Genomic DNA, 25,298 nt, shown 5'->3' with positions numbered 1-25,298 from the left:
TTATTATGTTGGTCAACACTAATGTCATAGAGATTCTTTGACACAGACTAAATCCATAATTTTCTCAAGACTAATAATAATTCCTTCAGACATATAGCATTAACAACTTTAACAGTTAAAAATCTGTGTTTCCCAAAGTCTTTCCAGATTTTACTAGTTCCGTAGGATATCCAAAGGTCCTGCTTGGTGAAGAAGTTCCATGTTCAAATCAGTTTGGAAACATAGTTTGATAGGATCCTTGACAAAAGGCTTTACAGAATATCCCAATGTGCATGTGTCTCTCCTGAGAGGGACTCACCCAGGCAGTATTTCCCAAACTTATTTGACACCAGATACCTTTTAAGGAAGAAGAACAAACAGGAATAGTTTGCTCTGAGTACACTTTGGGAAACTCAGCTCTAAATTCACCTTGACAAATGAGTTTTGTCTAGTGAAGGCAATCCAAGATCATATACCTTGAGTCCAAAGTATGGAGCATAAGAGGTTCCAAGCCTCAGTTCTACCCTCTGGACTCAACAAAGTCAAGAGTAGGAGCCTTCTTGAGTACAACAGTTCCAAGAAAAACGCAAGAAGACCGTAACATTTGTAACATTTTAAAAGCCATTTTGCTCAGGATCAAGGGAAATATAATCAGCAGTATCATCATGGGCAACTCTACAGATCGTTAATACTGGTTTATTTGTCTTTTCAAAAAGAAAAGAAAAAGGTCTCACAGAGGCTGGGCACTCAGCCATTGGAAGAGAGCAAATGTAAACAAGTTACTGGCTTTGAACTTTGTTTAATAATGCATGGGAGGGGCCAAAGCGGAGTCCAGATGTGGATTTATAGAATTGCTTTTAGACAAAACTCACGTATGCAAGCATCCATTTGGCTTGTACTGGATGTGTGAATTCCATCTTTCCCTTCTCCTGGACCTACTTGTTTATGTTGAATGATTTTATTTTCGGGATCTCAGGACACTTCTGTCCTTGAGAGCCAGGGCCACTGCATACTGATAACCCCCCCTGCAGAAGAAGACTGCACGGGCTGGGAAATGATGTTCTCTCTCCTCCTCCCACCATGTTCTCCTCCTCTAGAAGCCGAGCCAGAGGTGGACAACCTTCTGGTTTCAGATGCCACTCCAGATGGTTTCCGTCTGTCCTGGACAGCTGATGAAGGGGTCTTCGACAATTTTGTTCTCAAAATCAGAGATACCAAAAAGCAGTCTGAGCCACTGGAAATAACACTACTTGCCCCCGAACGAACCAGGGACATAACTGGTCTCAGAGAGGCCACTGAGTATGAAATTGAACTCTATGGAATAAGCAGTGGAAAGCGATCCCAACCAGTCCGAGCCCTAGCAACCACAGGTACCGTACATAAACAGGAGAGAACCAAGAAAAGTCGTTGACTCGGGGGTCTTCTCTCACAGGGCTGGGAAATTGCAAGAGCTTTGAATGCAGCCAAGCTCTTTCAATTATAGACAGTGTGAGTGTGGATAATTTGGCTGAGTCTTTATGCCAGAGGACCCTGATGCCATTTATTTAATGGAGTTGTGAGGATTGAATGAGATAATTCATGGCAAGCCCATAGCAGAGGATCTGGTGCATAGCAAGGGCTTGGCAAATAAAAACTATTTAGAGTTGCATTATTTTCATTAATACATGATCATCATTACAGTTAGTGCAATTTTTAAATTCCAAAGACCCTTCTTTCGGCCTATTATCTTATCTTTTTTTTTTTTTTATGCAAAAGTACCTCTGGGCAAATGTTTGACCTTACAGTGTGCAGGGGATAATGGAGAAGTGGCACCTCCACCTAGAAAGATGAATATTTATCAGCTGCTACGTGTGAATAATCAGTACCATGCTCAGGAAGGATCGAAGGAGGGGGCTGGCAAGGTCAAGGGCTGCTCTTCATAAAGCTCATGATTTTATACGATAGACATTCATAACAACTCTAAAAAGCACTGGAGGGGGAAGTGCAAACCCTTTTCCATATGAGTTGTTTCAAGGAGAAAAAAAAATTGATTGGTAATAGGACTCTTTAGAGGCAAAGACCTCTAACAGGTGTGGTGAATTCCTTCCTGAAACTAAGGGACAAGGAGAAACACAGCATTCCCTAGAGACAGACTGCTTCAAAGAGAAATCAGAAGAAAGAATCAAAGGTACAGGGAGAGGTAAAAGGGACTAAGAAAGGGTGTAGCCCAGCCTCCTCCGCTCGTGCAGGAAGAAGCTGAGGTCAGGTCCACAAAGATGTGATTTGCCTCCTGTCGCACGGCCAGGTTTGGTATAGAACCCAAATGTGGTTATTTTAATACTTATTTTAATACTATTTTATTATTTTAATACTTATTTTAATACTATTAAATGTAAGCAGGCTGGATGACAGATAACCAGTGAATGTACATACTTGCCGTCTCTGACGGGCATAGAGCACGTTAGCCAAAACCTTCTCTTTGTGCAGAGATGGGTATATTATCATGTCAAGTTGCAGGACACTGAGCTCAGAGAAGCCACCTAGAGAAACCGTAATCAGTGTCTGTGGGCGTGGAGGAAACGCTGAAGTGCAGAGGGCAGTCCAGTCAGAGGAAAAACCCTGTTTCTTATTAACTTGGACACCCTACCCCTGGGATGCGGGTCCTTGTCTCCTCCTCCCTGTGGCTGCCCATAAAACAACTTCAGATCACAGACGGAGCCTGATTTTGACCTTGGTTTATAAACACTGCCTTTCAAAGTTTACTTCTGATCACTGATTTTGTTTTGCCAATCTTTTTTGCCAGAGGCCCTGCAGTTCTAAAGCAAAAAAACAATGAATAATCAAGAGCCTTTTTTTTTTTTTTTTGTAAAAACAGAAAGAAAGGAAGGAAGGAAGGAAGGAAGAAAGAAAGAAAAAGAGAAAGGAAAGAAAAGAAAGAAAGACCCTGCTCTTTCAGCCTTTTCTTTGATTTCTTGTTTTGGGGCTTTGTATTTCACAGCCAGAGAGAAGCAAGAGTGTGTGTGTGTGCGCGTGCGTGCTTGCAGGTGCATGTATGTGCACATGCGTGTGCACATGTGTGCCTGCACCCCTTGCTCAGGTACTTGGAGAGGACAGGACAGGTGACTCCATTAGACAGCATATGTCTAATTCCACCGTCACCTCGTCAGTCTTATAAAGTTTCCCTCTTGTTTTTCCAACCTTCCTCCTCTTTCCTTCCCTGCGCAGTTGTAAACCCTTCTCTGAGATGTTCTGTTCCTCTTTATCCTCATAAAAGCTGCTGCAGGGTCTCCTTCACTCCCTGAGCACAGGCTGCCTGCCCTGAGGTGCCCAGGGCAGAGAGGCCAGTTAAGGGCAGTGCACCTGGTTGGTCTGGAGCCTCTGGGTAGACCCCTGGGAGTCCACGAGCCTTGTTCTACCAGCTGAGCGGCCTTGGGCAATTCTCCTTTCCTCTCTGAGCCTTAGTCCCCTCATCTGGCAAGTAGAATTTAACTCAGAATTCAGCCACGAGGTTTAAATAAGATAATGAATGTCAAGTACTTTGTTTCCTTGCCCATTGTAACAATATTAATTGTTACTATGTTTGGGTGTAAATTTTATTTTTTAATGGGCCACTCAGTTCAAAACTCAAAAATTAAAAAAAGACATATAGCAAAGTCTCTATTCAACTCTCTCCCTGCTCCCTAGTTGCTCTGTATACAGGTAGTCAATATTACCAGTTTCTTGTCTGTACGAATAGACAAAATTAGACTTACATCTATACTCTTTTTAAATTTTTTTTTGCGGGGAGCACTCTTCCACACTCTGGTATATGTGTGTTTCTTGCTTATTAGATCTGAGAGATAATCCCATATGCCTTATTTACTTCACCAGTCCCCTACTGATGGATACTTAGGTTGATCCCTGTTTTTGCAATGGCTCCTCTTCCCTTCTGTGGTCTGAGCCACTTCCCAATAGTCATGGTCCCTCTTTGGAAAGCCCAGAGTTGCCAGGAGCATCTTTTGCCTCTGGGGAGCTAAACGCCAATGTGCCTCTGTGCACCAAATGGAGGGGCCCCGGAATAGACAGAAAATAGTTAAAAATCCAACCACAGAGAATGATGACTTTGTCTTTCTCTTCTGGAGTTTATAGTGCTTAGTGAGGAGCCTGAAATGCTTCCTTAACCTGTCCCCGTCACCGCCCCCAGACGCACAGCCTCGGTACTCCCTTCCACCCCGGAGGCCAGTGGGGGTAGTCCGTGCCCCTTCTCCCAACTCCCATAAGGTGCCCCCCTCCCATCCCACCGGTCCTTTCCCAGCCAGACAACCTCGCAACTCCCCTGCCCAGTTCCAGTTCAGAATGCACTTGAAACCACACACCACCAAGTTGCAATGGCATTATGTCCGGGGGCCTGACTCTGCAGGTCTGCAGAGACCTTGCTTGGCAGTCTTCCCTTCTATATGAACCAGGCCCTTTATGCTCGGTGCCTCTGGCTCCAACTCCCATGAGGCATAAAGACAGTAACCACCATTTATAAAGGATGCGCTCCATGCCACGTGAGCAGGGCCACTGGCACCCTTTTATCTCCGTCAGTCACCATGACACAGCCAGACCAAGGGAGCACCGCATTCAGCCCCATTTCACAGATGTGGAAACTGAGACCTAAGGGGGTAAGGTGTTTTTAGTTAGGAAGGCCAGAATGGAATCCAAACCCAGGTCAGTCTAACCCCAAAATCCTTGCTCTTAAACCATACTGGCTCCAGTAGCTGTCCCTGGAGCCTCATATGGGACCTGGGACATATGAAGTATTCAATAAAAACATGTTGAAGGGAGAATACATTTTTTAAAATGACTGTCCGTGGCCATATAATTAAAGCCATGGACATTGGCTCCAGATTTGGGGTGGCAACTTTTTATGCAAATTGCAGATCGAAGCCCTCTTCAACCTCCTTGGGAGTTTTTAGCAAATCCAAATGTTTCCCTAATGGAGTTTTTATTGAAAACCAAGTGTCCACTTGGGAAAAGAGATAGAGGCATCGCCTTGCTTGTGTCTCTCAACTTTTCAATAGTATGATTTAGTTGCTGTGTGAGGCTCTATCTTCAGGTTCCCGTTGACCATCTCCCGTACTGTGGAGCTAGAGACTTATGGGCACTATATTTATGGCAGAAGGAGATATGCTAAAATAATAAATAGCCTTCCACGTGGAGGAAGGCCTATCATCCAAAAATAGCACAGCCCTGAGCCTGGACTCCCATCACTACTGGGCCATTCCGTCAGGTTGTTATGCATAGCTTTTTCCCTGCTGCCATTCTGACCAAGCATGGCCCTCAGGCGCGCACGATATATGACGCTACTAATTCTTACGGCTTCTAAGACAGGGCAGATAATATTGCCGTTTTGTAGATGAGAAAACCTGGCATCTAGAGAAAAAAGCTGTGGCCACAAAGATGCATTTAAATGTGCTGAGGTCTGCAGTCAGAGTGAAGGGCAGCGTGGACCAGGCTAGCCACGGGAGAGCCACAGTGCGTGCATTTACACACCTCACTGGGTTTTATTTTCAGCCAACCTTATCTAGCCCTTTCCCGGGAGTTACTGCAAAATCCAGGGTAGCCCATGGGAAAAAGAGTTCCATGGGGAAGGAAATAAAGAGAGAACAATCACGTTTACTGAATTCTTACTATCTGCCAGATTCTGTTAAGGGTTTTACACCCACTAGCTCTGCTAATCCTGAAAATATTCCTGTAGGTGGGCATCACTTTTCCTACTGGGGCTCACAGAAGTGAAGGGATCTTCCAGGCTCCAGAGCCCTTGTGGTTTCCAAAGCTTGGTTCTAAGGAGAGGGCAGAACCCCCGTCAGCCACAGAGTCTGACTACCAGGAGGAAAGGCTACAGGAGAAAGCCAACAGAGGAGAGAAACAGAAATGGAGAGGGGGAAAAACATCTCCCCCCAAGTGGGCTGTGGGTTTTAAAACTTAATGATCAGCGTGGGTTGGAGAGGGAAAAGATGAGAAATGAGCTCCCTGGAGACCTGAAAATTGTTTCCTGATGTCTCTGGTAAAACATGGTCAGCTGAAGAGGGCAAAGAGAGAAGCCAAAAAATACACAGAGAAAAGCCAACGGAACCTGGGTTTGGGGGGATGGTATTTATGTAGCAGGAACTGTCCCATGGGCATGGTTCTCCCTGCAGGTAGACCCAGTGCACAGGACGTGTTCATTTTTCTTGCTCTCCCGGCTCTGGACCTCCATCCAGTTCTGGGAATGGGTTCGTCGAGGTCAGTTTCCATGTCAGTGTCATGTCCAGGATCCCTCGGCTGGGCTGGCTCTGCTGCCCCGTCCTGGCCCCAGAAAGGTCACACCATAACAATATGCCTTGGAGAACCAAGCCTCAGTTTCCTCCTCTATAAAATGGCTACCACACTTTCTTCTCAGGGGTTTCTAAATGAGAATTAATCCTTATCAGTTACAAAGAACCGTACAATGGTCAAGTCTTGGTATCATTTAATAAAAGGAACTAGAAAGCAAAGGTTTGGAAAAAATGCTAAAACTGAAAAATTATAGGATGGCATATTCCAAGCTGTGAAACCACCAGCCTCACTTCCTCAGATATCAGCTGTGGTGTTAACATTCTACTTGAGTGAAACCTAATGGCAGCTCCATGGCCCTGGGCCCTGTACCTGAATGCGAGAACAATCGTCTCTATCAAGTCACAACTTGACCACAGATCACCACATTCTCCATCCTAAAGGCTTGGCTCAGACACGAACTCTAGAAGCTGAGTTTTCCTAGATAAGGAATCCAGGAAAAATTATTGATGAGCAAGATAGTTGATTATTTCTGGGTTTCTCCTGTGCTTTCTCCTTGACAGCCATGGGCTCTCCAAAGGAGATCAGTTTCTCAGACATCACTGAGGATTCGGCCACGGTCAGCTGGATGGCGCCCTCTGCCCAGGTGGAGAGCTTCCGGATTACCTACGTGCCCATTGCAGGAGGTAGGGCACTGGAAGGAGGGGTTGGAAGGAGCAGCCTGGAGGGTTTGAGTGGGGTAGTGAAGAGACTCTGATAACTCCCATCCTCCCAAATATGACCAAAGAAAATTACTTCCTTCTGTTGGAGACCATATCTGTAGGTTTCATTTGTAAAGTGCTGTAAGATCCTTGGAAGAACTGCCTTGCGAAGGGTCATTTTATGAAGACCCTCTTCCAGCCTTGAAACCCTCGACTCCTATAAGAAATGGACCCCAGTGTTGTTTTCACACAATGGCAGAGACTCTAAATACACTGGTCCTTTTCTCTTTGAGCACACTCATCTGAAAAGCTGATCCTGACCTGGATGTATGTGAGGTTTTATCCTTTGATCCTCAAATCTGTCTGTCTCAGTAGAGATGGGGAGTTGTGAGAGTTCTAGTTCAATGCACAGGGGCCACAACAAAGACCGTGGTGGGGGCAGGGGGGATGCACCGTCAGATCTGCTTAACCCAAACCTAAGACAATGGGTTAAATAGACCAGATATACATTACATAGTGAGCTTTTCATACTCTTTGTGGGAAAAATAAATAAATAAAAACATGCCAGCTCTCTACCGAACGGAAACTTGCCATTTTTAGCACATTGTGACTTCATGTTTCTTCCCCTCCTGGCTTGGTTTTTGGCATCTGCACGGATGGAAAAAAAGCATTATACAAAAAGTAAGACCTCTTCTCTTATGCCAGAGGATAGGAGCAAATGAGAGGAAGTCAAGAAAATGGTACTGGATCAAGATATAATTTCATTTCCAAATCGGATACACCCATTCTTGGGGCAACAGTAAGTTTCAGTGAGGTTCACCATTCCCGATCTTGCTTTTGCCATGTTCCAGGGACACCGTCAGTGGTAACTGTGGATGGAACCAAGACTCAGACCAGGCTGCTGAGGCTCTTACCTGGAGCAGAGTACCTTGTCAGCGTCATCGCCATGAAGGGCTTCGAGGAAAGCGAACCAGTCTCAGGCTCGTTCAGCACAGGTGTTTTTCTCACCTTCCGCATTATTGCTCATGACTCAGCAACTGGAAAAAATTTCTTTTATTTGGGAAATCCTAGTGGAAAATGGACTGAATTTGGAGCACCAGAGATCTCATTTCTGGCCCGTCCCTGGCCTGTTATAGGCAGGAACCCTTGATTTCATCCTTAACTGCCCTGGGCCTTCATTTCTTGGGTTAGTGTGGAAGAAAGAACACACGTTTGGGAGTCATACTGCCCTGTCTACCACTTCTAGATACATGAGCTGTCAATTACTTTCTTTAGGATCTAGTTTCCTTCTCTGTAAAATGGGTACAATTCTGCTTTCTTTGCAGGGTGCCATAAGAATCACATGACATGATTTATGTAAAACATCTGTAAATGGAAATGACTGTGCACGTTAATCCACCTCCTTCCCTCCCTGCCTATAGAGGAAACCCTCTGTAATGGTGATAGCTATAAAGTAGCTACTCCTGACTGGGCTGCTACTGCATTCTAGGCACTGTCCCTAAACCCTTTGCATTTAAACCATGCAAATGCCTACATCATTCCCATTTTACAGAGGAAACAACTGAGATCCAGGGAAATGAAATACCTTGGCCAAGGCCACCTAACTAGTAAAGTAAATGCTGAAGCAAATTTGAACTTAGGTCAATCTCACTCCAAACCCTGTGTTCTTCTAAAACAGAGGATTGTTTTCCTATTACAACCTGATTTGTACAGCATACTGTAAGGAGGGGGAAATAATGAATTGCATTGAAGGAGAATGAAGTGGAAAATTTCTCTTCAGGCAGCCATGTCTCTGAACAATTTATCCTTTGATAGGCGAGCAATTATCCAGTCTAATCCATTAAGGGATCCAAAGAATGGGCCTCATAGGAAATTTTAAAAATATCCTAATAGTCGAAAAAAGTTGATTATATGCAATTATAACATCCCATCTGAACCCAGAGTCCTGTCCGCCCTGCCACACAGGCCCTTATTTCCCCCATAGAAACCTTTCATTCATGGACTTTCCGGTTGCAAACGCGGGATGCACTCCCTCCTGAGGCCCATTGTCCTGGGCATTTAAAGGAGATTCTGTACAGACAGGCTGAAGCAGGAAGGAGCTTGGAGTTGACCATGTGGGCTCCCAAAAGTACTCTGCCTCCTTCTGCTTCTCTGGGCCGTCATCACATCTCTTGGGGCTCAGGAGCCTCATCTTTGAAATGAGCTGATGACAGCTGACCTCCAGCCTCCCAGGGCCGTTGTCCTGGAGTAATTGAGTCATAAATGCAAATGCAAGAGGATAATAGTCCTCTTTAGGTTAGTTTCTGAGAAAGGGCTGCTGGGTCATCACAGGGGTCGGTTAAACGGGCCAGCGCCCTTTGTCAGTACAAGTCACTTGGCAATCATATCGAAGACTCCAGTAACGTTAATAGTCATGTTACTAATAGCAGCCACCGTGAGTGAGCGCTGCCCCAGCACGTCTCACACACGCAAGGTCTCATTCATCCATCTAGCAGCCGCCCTCTGACACCTGAAGAAATGAGGTTTGGAGAAGGGCACACAGACGCTAGGCAGAGAAGCCACGATAGAACCGGGGCCCGCCAGCCTCTGGGGCCTGGCTCCGTGTTGCCCACCAGCCCCCTAACCGGAGCTATCGTTCAAAGCCCAGAAGAGCCTCGGGCAGCCTTGACTCTGGGAGGCTCCCTGTTTCTGTAAGTTCTTTCCCTGGGAACAGTGATGAACTATAATGATAACCCTCATCATACGTTCAGCCCTTTCCGGTTTATATAGCTCCTTTCCACCTGTACTATCATGTGAGCATCAGAATAACCCTGAGGATAAATCCAGGCAGAATGAGGATCTCCACTGTACAAGTGGGGAAACAGAGACCCAAGAGAAGCCAGCCAGCAAGGGAAGAAACCATGACTCAAAGCCAGGGCGCCCTGGCTCCAGACTCAGGACGTGAACTGTGTGCGCACCAGGCGCCATGTTCCAACACCAGGAGCCCAAGAGCAGTGAGACAGCCGAGCAGCTGTAGGCTGGTGTCTGACCCCACCACTGCCTATTTCTTCAATATATCATCATCTTTCTTTGCAGCTCTGGATGGCCCATCTGGCCTGGTGACAGCCAACATCAGCGACACAGAAGCCTTGGCCATGTGGCAGCCAGCCATTGCCCCCGTGGATAGTTATGTCATCTCCTACACAGGGGAGAAAGGTAAGGCCATGTCTAAGACCCTCCCCACCAGGAGGAGTGTCTGTCCTGCTGTTCCCCTCCTCCCTGTCACGTTTGGACCAGGAAAGCAAAAATACATGGGAAGCTTGGAAAGGCCAGTGATGTTCTTGAGGCTCTCAGAAGAGACTAATGGGCTGAAGCCGGGGCTGGGTAGGTCGGTGTGGAGGGCCTGGCCAGAGGGGGGCAAGGGAGGCCTCACCCATCCTCCTCTGCTTGTTGACAAGTGAAGAGCATCAATGTTGTGGTTATACCAAGGAAGGCCGGTAGGCCATTTAAAGGAAAACAAAGGGCACATTTCCAGCCTGCATGCGTTTCCCTAGCCTGTCCCCCCCTCTCCTGCTAGTCTCCCTGCCTGTCACCGTGAGCCTCCCTCTCTAGGCAGCAGCTCCCATCTCTTACAAAGAATGAGTTCAAAATCTAGAGTCTTAAACAGGCTATTTCAGGAGGCACTGGGGAGGCTGGGCCTCTTAGAGGCTACAGAGGAGTTAACAGATGCAATTGAGAAATCAGAAATTATTTCTCCTTGTCCTTGCAGACATCTGTGCTGATTAATATACTTATTTAGCCAACTAAACACTTGTTTGGGGCACCAACACATCACGGCCACCAAAACGTAAGATCAAATACAAGTAAGAGAGAGGAGAAAGAGATTGTTTTTCAGTGAATGAATTCATGCTTTTGTAATGAGCTACCCTAGAAAAAGACTTTACTATCTGAATCCCAAAGCACGTGTAAGTTTCCTATTTTATGGTTTAGGATTGTTTTACTTGCAGTGACAACATGAAGGGATGCCATAACCTGTGCCTGGGGCCTCTGAAAATCTGCATTCCCCCCCGGACCACTACCTAAGAAAGTTCTTTATGAGCATAGAGCAAGTTGGAGAGTGAGGGAAGAGAGATTTCGGGGTTTATTCTTTTTACTCCTCTATTCATTCATCTCTTCAGTTCTTAAATATTCCCCATGAGCGAACTCCTCCGAGTCAGGGAAGCTGGTGATGTTGTCTCTACAGTAAACCAGAGCATAGTTCACAGGGATTATGGGATTAGTAGATGCAGACCTAGAAAGGGGCCTGGTCCAGGAGATGGGGTCTCATGGATGATAAACAGGATGATCAACTGATCCCAGGATACCCAGGACTTTCCCAATTCCAGCACTGAAAGTCCCACACCCTGGGAAATCTCTCAGTCCCTGGCCAGCCAAGGTGGTCGGTCACCTGTGATCAGGAAATAAACACACACACCTGGCTCCATGTTCTGGTTTCCACCACTGGACTTGACCCAGTGGGTCTGCGAGGCACTAACCAGGCTCTAGAGCGTCTGCAGCTGCCCAGTTTTTGTGGTTCTCCAGCCTCGTGATTTAACAATATTTGTCAGATTATAAAAGGACATGAGAGTAAGTGAAAAAGAGGGGAAAGCAAGTAACGAGACACATTAAATCTGGGCAGCCCGAGGCTTGAAGACGTTAGCTGCAGCTCTCGTTCCTGCACCTCCGCTGCAAAGCTCCCCCCGGCCAGCACCATGTGGAAACACCTCCTGACCCCAGGCCCCCTTCCTCCTGATTTGGTGCCTGGAAAAATCCAGTCTCCATATGATAAATCCTTTGTGTATGAGGTGAGTGCTCAAGAGAGAGAACAGGGTGTGAGTCATTTCAGAAATCAGACCTGCTTTTCTACAGGGTCCCTGAAAGTTTGTGCTAGAAGTAGGTGTGTGCGCCGTGTGCCAAGCATGCTGATGGTTCACACGGGGAGCGGTCACTGCTCGGTGTGTTTCATGTTTAGTGCCAGAAATTACACGCACAGTGTCCGGGAACACGGTGGAGTACGCTCTGACCGACCTCGAGCCTGCCACGGAGTACACGCTGAGGATCTTTGCAGAGAAAGGGCCCCAGAAGAGCTCAGTCATCACTACCAAGTTCACAACAGGTATGAAGACGCCAGGAGCTGGAAGACGCCCACCCACGGCCTCCATCTTAAACTCCAACCCCTTCTTTCTCAAGTCAGGTCCTTGCAATGTGATGACATCAACATCAGCTAAATTCACCAGTGCCCACTCAATCGGGACCTTAAGGAACACACCATTTCCTTTTGAACTGAAATGACCTTGTTCTCCCCCCAGACTAAGAAACGGTTTTAAGAGGAGGGCTTTTTTAAAGTGGAAAACCAGTCCCTATTGGCCCTCAACCCAGTATTTAATGATCCCTGTTCTAGGCAGGGAAATATTTTTAAGAGAAGGATTTTTTAGGCACGTTTTCCTAGATGTCCATTGGGTTTTTATACATTGACATCTTTTTACAAACTGTAGCAGGCAGGGAAAGAGAAGAAGCATCCTCTCAGTAGGGATGAATGCCAATATCAGCATTCATCTATCCACTTATTGAGGAGCAAGAGAGGTTGGGAATTATGTTCACAGCTGTGTCTTTCTTCCCAAATCCACCCAAGGCCAATCAAGAGTGTGTTGGGCTCAGGAAAATCTGGCCCTTGGGATGAAACGAACCACAGAGAATTCTGTCTTTGGAGATCGCATGATTCAACCCCCTCATCTACGGGGTGGGGAAGGTTCTGCCCAAGGTCATATAGGTCAATGGTAGGGAAAGGACTTGAAGCCAGGCTTCCTGATAACCCAGCCAAGGGAGTTTTGTCCTAGAGTTGCTGACACATTTGCTAACAAATGACTTATCTTCTGCAGACCTTGATTCTCCAAGAGACTTGACTGCTACTGAGGTTCAGTCAGAAACTGCCCTCCTCACCTGGAGACCCCCCCGAGCATCTGTCACCGGCTACCTATTGGTGTATGAATCCGTCGATGGTACAGTCAAGGTATCTTGAAGTATATAAACTCCCCGCTACTGTTTGAAACATGTACATGATCCTCAGCGGAGAGAAGAATCACCCCGGGGCTGTTTCTCCATCTCAGTGCAGCTAGAAAGCTGAAAATAAAAAAAATTAACAGGGACGGGATGCCATGCCAGACCTTCTGAATCATATGCTCCAGCCTCCCTGTCTCATTTTAACCAGACTCCAGTTTTGATTGCCTGCCAAGGTCAAGAACCACTGCTCACAAGATTTGAGGACATTTTAGGAGCTGGATGCTGGTCTTTTAATGTTTTATTGAGCAAAAGCCAGAGGCTTCTTGAGCATCTTTGCCATATATACAATCTCGCAGATGGCATCATTCCATTATATATTGAAACATACATCACCACGCTCCTAAGACAACAACTGTTAATGCTATTTACAGCAATTGTTACCGATATTCTCTATCCATGAACATCTTTTCTTTTACTTTCCAATTCAAAATAACTTTAACCCTTCCTTTCACACAAGTGAACTTGATCTCTAAACTTTATTTTCTGAACTTGTTATTGAACTTTTCATTTTGGTCATCGCACTCTACATTTCTAAGATCTTTTCCTTATTCCCTGCTCATCCATCCTTCTCTAGCGTATTGTTTGTATTCCGCTTCTTCTCTTCATCTCTAAGATGGATGATATTTAATTCTACAACCTGCATAGTGTCTCTTCCAAGTTCCTTTTTTTTTTTTTTCCTTTCTTTCTGTTTCACTGCTATTGTTTGGTTTGGGTCTTTATCTTTCATGTTGGAGACTTCCACCCAATGTCCAATGGTCCTTTTGTACTTGAGCCAAGAATGAAACAGCTTATTGGGAGTTCCGATGGCAGACACAGGGCTTGTCAACTAATGAGGCTCACCGTAGAGTAAGCAAGTGCCCAGCAATTTTGTTGGGGGACTCACAAGTAGCAGTTCTGTAAGCCTTTTCTCTTGAGCTAATCCACCTCCCTAGAGGGTCCTCCAACCCCTTCAAACCAAGCTGCCAGGACCATAGCCCGAGGAAGAGCCTGGGCCCCCGCTGTGTACACACCTTCCCTTCTGTTTCCAGTGTAGCTCCACGGGGCCTGGTGGATTTGAATCCAGAGTCTTCTCTCTGGCTCAGTGTCTCCAGAGAGTACACCTCAGGCTTTCATCTGGACTGGGAAGGACAGTCATCCAGACTTGGTGTGGGGGTGGGGGGGATGGGAGAGCTTGGAATCTGTTCCTTATTTAAGCTGTTAAACAAACTTTTGTTCAGCCATGTCCCACACTGGCCTTCAAAGGCATCTTTGTTTTTGTACACATCCCATTCCTGAACTTGCTAGGCCCTGCAGCATTCATCAACCAGCTTCAGGATGGCCTCACCCACTCAGCCAACTATCCCCCAGCCTGCCCCCTCGCTTGTCACCCCACCGCATCCCTTCCCATCCGTCAGGATTCTGTGGACATTGCATGCCTCTGTCTGTCTCGTCTGTCATCTGCTTCATCCTCATGGACTTGTGCTTCCTATCCCTTCACTCTCATTGCAGGGGGTTTCAGAAGAAAGTAGAGCTAAACTGGCATGTCTAATCCGCCATGTTTAACTAGAAGTGGACACACATTTCTAGTTACTCCCGTGGCCCTTCTTTGAGTTGGCATAACAACGAACTAACTCACTGTATGCATGGAGGCAAGTCCTTTACTTTCTCTGGGTGTCGTGTTCCCATCTGTAAAATGAGTGCATTGGACTCACCAGCCTTACAAGTTGCTTCCCAGCAGGCATTCTAGGACTGAGTTTACCTGAGTCCTGCGCCTCATTTCAGTCTACCCCGATTACCTAGAAAAGGACTTTGCACAGCAGCCTAGAGAGCTGAGCGGTAATTGTATCCCCAAGTAAGTCAACGAACCCAGCTTTATACCTGATCCTTCCCCAGGGACCAGACCTGGGGGCCACATAAAGGTCACCAGGTCACCGATGTCAGCCTACTGACTTACCTTCCTGCATGTCCAGTCCCCAACTGTGTATGTTTCACTCAAGAAAATAACCTGATGTAGGAGGAGAGAGTCCTGGACAGGATGTGGGGAGATAGGAGGTAGGACCAACCTCTGCCACCAACACATTATGGAGTGAGAGTGAGTCCCTCAGCTTTTCTGGACGTCAGCCCCCCACCCCTCATGGGAAGCATCAGGATAACCTCACCTGCCCAGCGTGAGGATGCGAGAGAGCATTGCAGGGGCCTCCGCCCTGACTCACTATTGCCCACAGCTTGTCGGCCATGTTTGCAGGCAGCAGGCACCGCTGGGTTGGGTTTGTTAGCAGTGTAGGGTGAATTCCAATCCCAGACACCCAGGTCATCTGCTAAAAGGTGAATTTGCAGGCATGGGAAGCTAGAAAGAGGATTTGGAAAGGAGGAAGACCTCCTGGAAGCTGGAACTAATGTTCTCTGGACAGTAACACCGTGAGCAGTCACAAACTACGGCGGGGGGGTGAGAGGAAGTCTGGCCGCAGAGGCGCACGCACGCCTCTCCTGGACATCTCTGTTCTACAAAGAGATAAGCCGGGTCAGCTCAGGCTTCCACCATGCCTGCTGAGCTACTGCAGTCATCCCCTGACTCAAGAGATCCCCACACTGACTGCATCCGAATCATTCGGGGAGCTTCTTTGATATGCACCTGGCAGAGCCCCACTTCTGGCTCTTACGATGCCGCCAGTCTGGGATGGCGCCCAGGCGTTGTATTATCTTAAAGCTTCCCAGAGGCCTGTGAAAAAGAGCCATATTAAGGACCACTGATATAACTGGTCTGAAAACCTAAACCTTTTGTCCTTTGTGTGGTTCCTCTTGCTACCATGTTAAGCTGGGTTCACTTCATTCACTTGTTCAAAAACCTTTTGGGAGTCCGCATCCCTTATCATGATAAACTTCGGATTCCATAGCTTGGCACTTAAGGCCCTTTGTAATCTGGTCTTTGCCTCCTTCTTCCACCACTCCAGCACCACCCAAAACCAAGTGTGGTTCAGGTCGGTCATTACCTCCTCCTCTGCCCCTTCTGGCCTCAGTGCCTTTTTTATGCTGCACTCCCCCCATCTCTGATGTCCCAGAAATGAGCATGGAGCCTGACATAGAGTGAGGCTCAGTGGATTCTTTTGAATGAAGAAATGAATGGATGGGTGAATGAATGAATGTGTCATCTGTACCCTGAGGATTTGGGTGGCAAAAAAACTGTAACATTCTTTCTTCTGCCCTTAGGAAGTCATTCTGGGTCCAGAAACCACCTCCTATAGCCTGGCGGAGCTGAGCCCCTCCACCCACTACACGGCCAAGATCCAGGCATTGAATGGGCCCCTGAGGAGCAAGCTGGTCCAGACAGTCTTTACCACAAGTAAGGGGCTCAGGGTGCAGCGGGGCCTTGAGATCAAACTTTGTGAGACAAGACGGACCCTCCACTTCTCTGACCATGACTGAATTTTTCCCTCAAATCTCTTAAAATGATCAGTGCCTGCCACTCCCTGAGAGCCCGAGGAATGTGGGTGCAGGAGGTTAAGGGCCTCGTGGTGAAAGGGAAGGAGGACCAGTAGTGAGACCTCTGGATGCGAGCCCCATCTCCACCACTTGCTCTGGGTGATTTAGGAAAGTTACTGCCACTCTGCAAGCCTCAGTTTCTTCATCTATACAGTGGGACTCACAGTGGCCCTTCCTCACAAGGACCCTGTGCAGTGTCTGAACTCCTAGCCCCAGTGTGTGGCCCATGGGCCGGGCTCATTGTAAGCCGGGTCCTGTTAACAAAGCCTGTCCGTGGTCGAAATCAAAACCAGTCCTCCCACCGAGCTGGTAGGATCATCGGGCCCCATTTTCTGCAGGGGAAGCAGAGGCTCCCAGAGACTCAGTGACTCCAGGCTCTAGCATGAGTGAGAGGCAGATCTGGGCTCAGGGGTTCCGGGCCCTGGGAAGCGCCCTGCACCCTGCCACTGGGTGTCGTCCACAGATGGCCAACGTGTGAGGCCTTTCTCTGGTGAACTAAGAGGATGCACGCATTCCTGAGGAAGGGAGGAGTGGGCCTCTGGAAAGCCCTGAGCGCAGGATGCCCGGCGTGCATCCCCGGCCGCCTCCTGCCCTTTGCGTCTGGCTCCAGTCACTGCACACTCTCCAGTCACTCTCCCTGCTGAGGGAGCTGCAGAAGCCAAAGCCCTTTGCCAGACCTCACAGCTGGTGCTGGGAGCACAAACACATGAGTGTGCCCTAAAGATGCTCCCAGACCAGGGCCGGGCCATAAACAAGGGCACAGCTCATGACGCAGCCTCAGGTGAAGGGGGTCAGGTCAGAACCACCAGCTCCCTGTCCCATCTGCTCAGCACAGCCCCAAGACCGTCCATTTCTGTCAAGTTTTACATTGTTTTTACATCACATTAGCGCACTTGGAGATTCTCCAGGCATTCTGTTGGGTCCCTCTAAGACTCCCAGGCTCAGAGCAGTTAAATGACTTCTCCAGTGTCCCGAGGCAAGAGAGTGCAAAGTCAAGACTAGAATTCTTGTCTTTGGCTCCCAAATCCTCTGAAGAAGTCAGGACGCATGGTTTTTAGATGCCCCGTCGAGTGCCCTGATCCACAGTGAGCCACCGACTGGTGCTAGAGACCCGGCCATCCTGCCAGGACCTGGGTCTTCAGCAGGTGCTGCCTGGCTGCTCGAGGTAGATCAAGGTCAGCCTGATACTCGCTCCTCACAGAGGCTCAGCTCTCCTCCCGCCGATATCATTGGCGACTTCCATGAGTATAAGAGACCGAGCTGGGTGCCTTAGATCCATAACCTCAAAAGCCTCATCGCACCCCTGCGAAATAGGCTTTACCCCCATCTTGCACACAAGAGAACAGAGCTGCGGAGAGGTTAAGTTGCTTGCTCATAGGCATGCAGCCAGTATGCAGTGGAGCTGCAATCTGAAAGCTCCTACCAATGTTCCTGCTCGAAGAGGGCCACTCTTCCTTCTGATCCCGCAGGTGGACTCCTGTACCCATTCCCCAGGGACTGCTCCCAAGCAATGCTGAATGGAGACACGACCTCTGGCCTCTACACCATTTACCTGAATGGTGATAAGGCCCAGGCTCTGGAAGTCTTCTGCGACATGACCTCTGATGGGGGTGGATGGATCGTGAGTATCGGGAGCTCTCAGGCCTGGGGCCTGGGGGCAGAGGGCGCAGCCGGGGATGCACTCACACACCAATGTCTGGAGGTTTTGCAAGATAGTGCCTGTCATCCAGAGACGCTCAGGAACCATCTCTGAAACAAAGGAATGGGGAAGAAGCCGGGGATAAAAACCAGGAGAAAATAATTTTCTTGTAATTGATCTGATCCTCAAACAGCTCTGTGATGCATAAAAATGATGGTGGTCGTGGAGCCCATTATGTGGATTAATTAGCATTTGCTATCTACCACGCACTGTGCTAAGAGTTTTATGTGAATTATTTCAATCCCAATACTGTTTGAGCTGGGTAGTATTTTTTTAAATTAATAAACCTTTTTTTTTTTTTTGAGAGAAAGATTAAGAGCAGGCAGGAGGGCAGAGGGAGAGGGAGAAGCAGACTCCCTGCTGAGCAAGGAGCCCGATGCGGGGCTTGATCCCAGGACCCTGGGATCATGACCTGAGCCGAAGGCACACGCTTAACCGACTAGGCCACCCAGGCGCCCCATAAACTTTATTTTTTAGAGCAGTTTTAGGTTCACAGCCAAAGTGAGCATAAAGTGCAGAGAGTGCCCACATACTCCCTGTCCCACGTGCATGGCCTCTCCCCCTATCAACATCCTACACCACAGTGGTGCATTTAGAACAAGTGATGAGCCGACCTTGACACATCATAATCACCCAAAGCTGGGTGGTATTTTTAATCCCTGTTTTTTAGGTGGAGGTGGCCTGCCCAGAGATACACAGCAAATTAGTGATGGACAGAGCTGGGGACTGGTGCTTTTCCCACAGTTCTGATGTTCTTCCTCTCAGAAAGATGCCTTCTCTTTCTTCCGATAGCTGAAGCGCGCCCTGATTCATTGGTTATGTTCCAGGTGTTCCTGAGACGCAAGAATGGACGTGAGGATTTCTATCGCAACTGGAAAGCCTATGCTGCTGGGTTTGGGGACCGCAGAGAAGAATTCTGGCTTGGTAATGCAGCCCTGCCTGTGTGTGTCCCAAGTGCCCATATCTGCCCTCCTTGTTCCTAACCCACAGCAACCGTGGGAGAGAAGGCCTAGGAGGAAACAGTAGCTCTGGTAGTAGACATGGAATATCAACTCTTCCACAGAAAAGACTTTAAAGTCCCTAGGTCATTAAAAATAAAAATCTGGTTCAGAGAGAGACCGCAACCAGACCTGAAGAATGAGCCTAGCCTGAAGTCATTCACTGAACCACTTACAGACTCATCCTCACTGATACTATTAACTATTTCCGTCCTGGGCTCCAGGTGCTGAGATGGGCCTTATAGCCATAACCTTGAGCCCCCCAGCACCTATGGAAGGTAGAAAATTCCCTCCTTACACGTGGGAAAAGAGGGATGAAGTCATGTGCTCACAAGAATCCAGCCAATAAGCAGTAGAGCTGCCACTTGAAATCTCCCCAGGCAACACCACAAAGCCATCATCCATCCATCCATCCATCCGTCCGTCCGTCCGTCCGTCCATCTGTCCGTCCATCCATGTAGCTCGTATTTTCCCACAGTCTCCCTGCAGGGGTCGCTGTTCCGCGCTCCGGTGCCTGCACTGGGGAATGTCCACCCCGTTAGCGTCCACTGCCTCTCTCCTGCAAGGAGCCTTGGAGGTTAAAAGTGCTTTCTCCACCTTACCTCCTTTGAGCTTCACAATGCCCTAGGAGGTGGGCAGGGCAAAGATGTCGCCCTGATTTTACCTGAGGCTCAGAAACGTCCTATATTTCGCCTGGTGTTGTGCCAACGAGAGCGCAAACGGCCAGACGCGGTCTATGCGAGGCGAGCCTCTTTATAGAGCCCAGCCGCTGCTCCCGCAGGGTGGATGCAGTAGAAGCATCGTCCTCAGTCACTTGTGCTGCTTCTTTAACCCTCGCCTGTCCTCCACAGGGCTGGACAACCTGCACAAAATCACAGCCCAAGGGCAGTACGAGCTGCGGGTGGACCTGCGCGACCACGGGAAGACCGCGTACGCCGTCTACGACAAGTTCAGCGTGGGGGACGCCAAGACCCGCTACAAGCTGAAGGTGGAGGGTTACAGCGGGACCGCAGGTAGGGGACAGCCACACTCCCCGCCTCCGAAACCACAAAAGCGTTCCTTGGGTTTTTAGCTCATTCCTCCCTCATTCCTTCCTTCTCGAATCCATCCGCTTATCAGATCAACAAATATCTGAATCCTTATTAGGTACTAATCCAGAGCTGCAACTGGGCAGAGGGGGGTAGATATTTTGGTCACCAAAACACAGAGTAGGGTTGGGAATCAGAACAATACGTCTTTTTCTTACCCATTTTTAGATATCAACTTTAGATGGATAAACAGTCTCTTGGGAGCCCAAAGACTCACCTAATCCAGTGCATCTAAATTATTTATTCGAATTTTTTGTGTACATATGACCCCCGGGGATCCTGTTAATGGGCCGGTGCAGACACACCAAGATTCTGCATTTCTTACGGGTTCCCTGGAGATGCCACTGTTGGGGATGCTGCTGGTCTGTGGACCACACTTTGAGTAGCAGGCAATCCACTCCATCCCCCAACTGCTTGCATCTTTTCAAAGACATCCCTGCCACGTGGTCATCCAGCCACAGCCCACATACCCCCATGACCAGAAGCTCACTACCTGCCAAGTGGCCCTTCCGGTCCTTGTCTGGTACATGACCTAGCTCAGATCCAGATCTTGCAGATGTCATTGCCTTGAAATGACCTCTGTGTGCTTTTCCGGCTCCACGTTAGAGGAGAAATTAATAAGGAAGCCACACGCATTTAGGCCTATGAGGGAGCATCTCCTTTTGGCGGATATTCCGCAAGCGTTACCCCCTTCCAGTTCTCACGGACACTGTTCCACTGTTGCTATAACACAGATGAGGAAACTGAGACCCAGAAAACCTGGGTGATTTGCCCGAGGTGGACCCAGGGGGCAGGCCTGGTGGCAGACAGGTGTGCTTGGTAGCGAGGAGGGACCAGGTCTGACAGTCCGACCACTCCTCCCTGCTTTGGGCTGGCGTCCAGTTATGTCTATGAAAACAGAAAAGACAGAAGCTATGGTACATTCCCAGCCTCTCTGAGCCCCGAGATGAAACATCCATAATAGGGAGAGCCTCCAGAGAAAGATTGGCCATCTAAGCAGAGACCAGGCTCTTTGGAGATCAGTGTGGCTGTGGTGAAGAGAGAGAACCAGGGGCCAACATTGTTTTCATTCTTGCGTCCCTCAAAGAATTCTGACATTTTATTACCTGGCAATAAATACCTGTTTGAGTGAAGTGGCTTCAGGCAAGAAGGTTTTTGTTACCGGGGGCGGGGGGTGGGGGGGATCCGGGGGGAGTCACTGAGCAGCGGGAATGCGGCCTCCACCGCCTCTCTGCACTGATTTCCAAAGCCCCCTTACTAAGGTGACCCTGGTAGAGCTGCATCCTCTGGTGGCAGCCAGCTCTCCACAGGAGGGCATCTTGTTTCATCCATCCCTACCTGCTCTCGGTCACTTCCTCGTTAAAAAGGCATCTGAGACCCTTTGTACCTTGCTTCAAAATATCAGTCCTGCCTTTCCGTCTCTGTGCTCCGTTATGTAAAGGAATGTAAAAAAAAAAAAAAATGATAAAAGTAACAACAATCACAGCTATTATATAGCATACCCCTCTACCTTCATATCCATTGATTGTCCCAACAGCACACTGAGGTGGATGGGATCAATGTGCTAGTTCCATCTTCTAGAATAGAAGAGTGAGGCTCAGCAAGAGGCCTGAAGTGGGCCAGGTCACACTAGGGAGTGAAAGCCGGACCCTCAAAGCCACCCACAAGCCTCTTTCTACCACATTGTACTGTTTCCAGCAAAGAAGAGCCCTCGGGGGCGGGGGGATCTCTCATGACCACTCCAGTCCTGTGTTTGATACTAATCCTGGGTCCAGGGTTCAAGGGCAGCCCACCCTCCAGGATCTTTCAGTCGCCACCCCAGTTCTGTCCTTCCGAGCCCACGAGGAAACCGCCCCCCCCCCTCACTGGGACTCCTCAGATCCGTATCTCCTCTCCGCAGGTGACTCCATGGCTTACCACAACGGCAGATCCTTCTCCACCTTCGACAAGGACACGGACTCAGCCATCACCAACTGCGCCCTGTCCTACAAGGGGGCTTTCTGGTACAAGAACTGTCACCGTGTCAACCTGATGGGGAGGTACGGGGACAACAACCACAGTCAGGTGAGCCAAGTGCGAGGGTCGGGGGCAGGACTCAGGAAACCGGTCGCGGGTGACAGGCGGGCACCCCAGCCCGTCGGTCCTGGCTGAGACTAGGGAACAGCAGCCTCCGGGACCTGGTGTCACATCTGTTCCCAGCAAGGAGGAACCTCGGGGACACTGCAGGTCAGGTGAAATCCTCGAGACAGCACATGCTAACCCGTGAATGTCCCAGGGAGACCACTGGTCAGGTGGATTCCAAACACAGAAAGCTCTCCTCAGACAGAGCCTTTGTCTGAACTCCAGAAGGAAAGCAGATTCAAGTGGAGGCGTGTAGGTGACGCAGGGATGTAAGTGGGGTGTCTTATGATGTTGCCCCCAGGACGCTTTCACTCTAGCATTACTGTACCACCTTTCTTTCCTCGTCCCCTGCCACCAGAGTGACACAAAGTCCTTCTGGAAAACAAACAAACAAAAACAAAAACTCATGCCCAAAAGGAAACTTCTTTTTCCATCCTCCTCCCCTCCAATGTGGGCTGATGTGAAAGGCCACGAAGGCGTTATGGGAGCCCGTCCGTGCTCCAGCTTTGCTCTGGCAGCCTTGTGGACTCGGTGATGTCACTTTCCCTCTCCAGCCTCCGTCCCCAGCATAGAACGAGGAGGGCTTGCGTCCCACTGGGCGCCTCTGTCCGAGGGAGGACGGGGGGCAGAGGAAGGCAGTGCAGGGACCAAGTACTTCACCAGCACTGAGTAGTTACAGACACATTTGCCCATGGGGTGAGCCAGCCATTCTCACACCCCACCTGCCCGTCAGTCAGAGACTGCCTGCTATCGGTGCCCGCTGAACAATTAGAATCCTATAAAGTAAATCCTCATTTTACCAGCCATTAACTCCTGCATGTCCCCTCACAGCCCCACGCCGCTTGAAGAGAAGAGGGGTCAGAGAGTGAGGTGGTGGCCTCCTAGGAGCTCTTGCAGAAGTGGACCCCCCTTGAGGCCCTGGTGGGGCAAAGGGCCTTGTCGGTTTCGACGGCAGACTCTACCATCTGTAGACTCTGTGGGAGAGTCAAACAGGGAATTAGGGGGCCCAGACCCAAATATAATCTTTTCTTGAGAAAAAAAAAAATCGTTTCCCTATTGGACATGAGGGAAGTTGTATTTGCTTCGCACCTACAATGTGCCCAGCACTATGATCACCCCTTTACAAATTCATTTAATCCTCATAGCATCCTTTCAAGGTTGGCACTATCAGACCCTGAAGGGTGGGGGGGTGGAAGATGGTGAAACTGAGGCCCAGAAGGGTTTGATGACTGGTTCAAGACCATTTATGTTTCAAGTAAGAGCCTTAAGATTTAATCCTGTATGTCAGGTTGTAAGATTTGTGTTCCGCCTGTGTTCCTCCTGCCATTCCGGACAAACCCTTATTAAAACACTCCACAGGAGGGGCGCCTGGGTGGCTCAGTTGGTTAAGCAACTGCCTTCGGCTCAGGTCATGATCCTGGAGTCCCGGGATCGAGTCCCGCATCGGGCTCCCTGCTCAGCGGGGAGTCTGCTTCTCCCTCTGACCCTCCTCCCTCTCATGCTCTCTGTCCCTCATTGTCTCTCTCGCAAATAAATAAAATCTTAAAAAAAAAAAAAAAAACACTCCACAGGAATCCTGCGAATTAGAGACTCCCCTGCATCTAGCTAGTCAGTTCTGTAACCTCCAATCATGACCCGAATTCCTTCAGCACCTGTTCCTACTGATGGCAAGTTTCACTAGCCACCATATTGTTTCACGACGGCAGCTCAAAGCTCAATGCAAGTGTAGGTGGCTTCTGACTAAAATTTAAAAAATCGAGTCAGATTCAGCCAGCTCCTTTCCAAGTTCTCACTACACAGATCAACAGACAGATAGGCAAGAGACAGCTGTGAGCTACCAAATGGTCAGGTTCAAACAGAACTCCCTTTGTTCCCGTCGACCAAGCAGTGGTCAGTGAGCACCTTGCCTAGTGGGAACCTATCTGAGGTCTTCTCTTTTTCACAGGGCGTTAACTGGTTCCATTGGAAGGGCCACGAATATTCCATCCAGTTTGCTGAGATGAAGTTGAGACCCAGCAACTTCCGAAATCTCGAAGGCAGGCGCAAGCGGGCATAAATTCCAGGAACGACTAACTGGGTGGGAGAGGAGTAGGGCCCAGAGGAAGAAGCAAATTTTACCAAAGTCTCAGTACAAACCCATCCAACCATCAAGCCACACCCGGGCATTTGGCAGGAGCTAAAGCTGACCGTGGGTCATCGGGGCGATGGCAGGAGCGCTGGCCCCACCTACTCTGCAAGTACGTCCTACGCACCAAAGACAACAGTCTCCACAGGTGTCTGCTTGTTGTTTGAATCGGCAAACATCTTCCAGTGATGGTGTCATGGTGGTTGTCCTTCTCTTGGGTGGCTCTGGGAATGGGAGAGGGGTAGGCTGTACAGTGGTAGTTTGTGTTAGAACCAGCTGTATTTTACACAAAGCTGTATGAGTATCATTATTTTTGTTCGCAATGATTCGGTGTGCATCATGGGAGGCCGTCCCCCGCCCCTTTTTTTACATTTCATGCAACAAAAACCAGAAAAGCAATACTGTTTCGATTTTAAGGATACGATTAATATTATTAATATAATAATAATGACGATGAAAACTAAGAATTTTTAAAGAGAGCTTCCTTTCCAAAACACATCTGGACAGTACCTGATTGTATGTTGTTGTTTTTTTTTTTAATAAAAGCACAAGTACTTTTAAATTCGGCTGTTGTTTTTGCCTTTCATTGTTGAGCCTGAATTCCACCAAAGGCAACATATTTGAACAGAGGGAGGAATGCTGGAAAGGAACGGAAAGGAACAGTGAGGAGGAAGGGAAGAAGGGAGGGGGCGTACACGCTGGGAGAGAAGAAAACTTTTTTGAACAAGGCTGAACGAGGTTGGGAAAAAGTTACCACTTGAGATTCAGCTTCTTGCTCATTATTTTTAAGAC

General features: G+C 48.5%; 1 protein-coding gene across 11 annotated transcripts in view; it reads left to right on the top strand.

Moving 5' to 3' along the window:
• TNC (tenascin C) overlaps positions 1-25,068 on the top strand; it is a 91,299-nt gene extending 66,231 nt beyond the window's left edge. For 9 of the 11 annotated variants that reach the window (XM_081803457.1, XM_081803463.1, XM_081803458.1 and 6 more), the window contains 12 exons: positions 1,077-1,349; positions 6,801-6,923; positions 7,790-7,933; positions 10,014-10,133; positions 11,929-12,072; positions 12,836-12,966; positions 16,203-16,335; positions 17,945-18,096; positions 19,002-19,098; positions 20,024-20,185; positions 22,161-22,324; positions 24,327-25,068. In XM_081803457.1, the coding sequence (XP_081659583.1) occupies positions 1,077-1,349; positions 6,801-6,923; positions 7,790-7,933; positions 10,014-10,133; positions 11,929-12,072; positions 12,836-12,966; positions 16,203-16,335; positions 17,945-18,096; positions 19,002-19,098; positions 20,024-20,185; positions 22,161-22,324; positions 24,327-24,437 (1,754 nt within the window). In that variant the 3' untranslated portion in view covers positions 24,438-25,068. The remainder of the gene's footprint in view (positions 1-1,076; positions 1,350-6,800; positions 6,924-7,789; positions 7,934-10,013; positions 10,134-11,928; positions 12,073-12,835; positions 12,967-16,202; positions 16,336-17,944; positions 18,097-19,001; positions 19,099-20,023; positions 20,186-22,160; positions 22,325-24,326) is intronic. The other 2 variants (XM_081803465.1, XM_081803467.1) reach the window with 1 other exon arrangement.
• The last annotated feature ends 230 nt before the right edge of the window (positions 25,069-25,298 follow it).

The sequence above is a fragment of the Leptonychotes weddellii genome, chromosome 14 (assembly GCF_054177405.1).
Source record: "Leptonychotes weddellii isolate Sample4059 chromosome 14, ASM5417740v2, whole genome shotgun sequence".
In the NCBI taxonomy this organism is placed as follows: domain Eukaryota; kingdom Metazoa; phylum Chordata; class Mammalia; order Carnivora; family Phocidae; genus Leptonychotes; species Leptonychotes weddellii.
The sequence above is the reverse complement of the archived record's forward strand: the minus strand, read 5'-3'. Positions and strand labels throughout refer to the sequence as shown.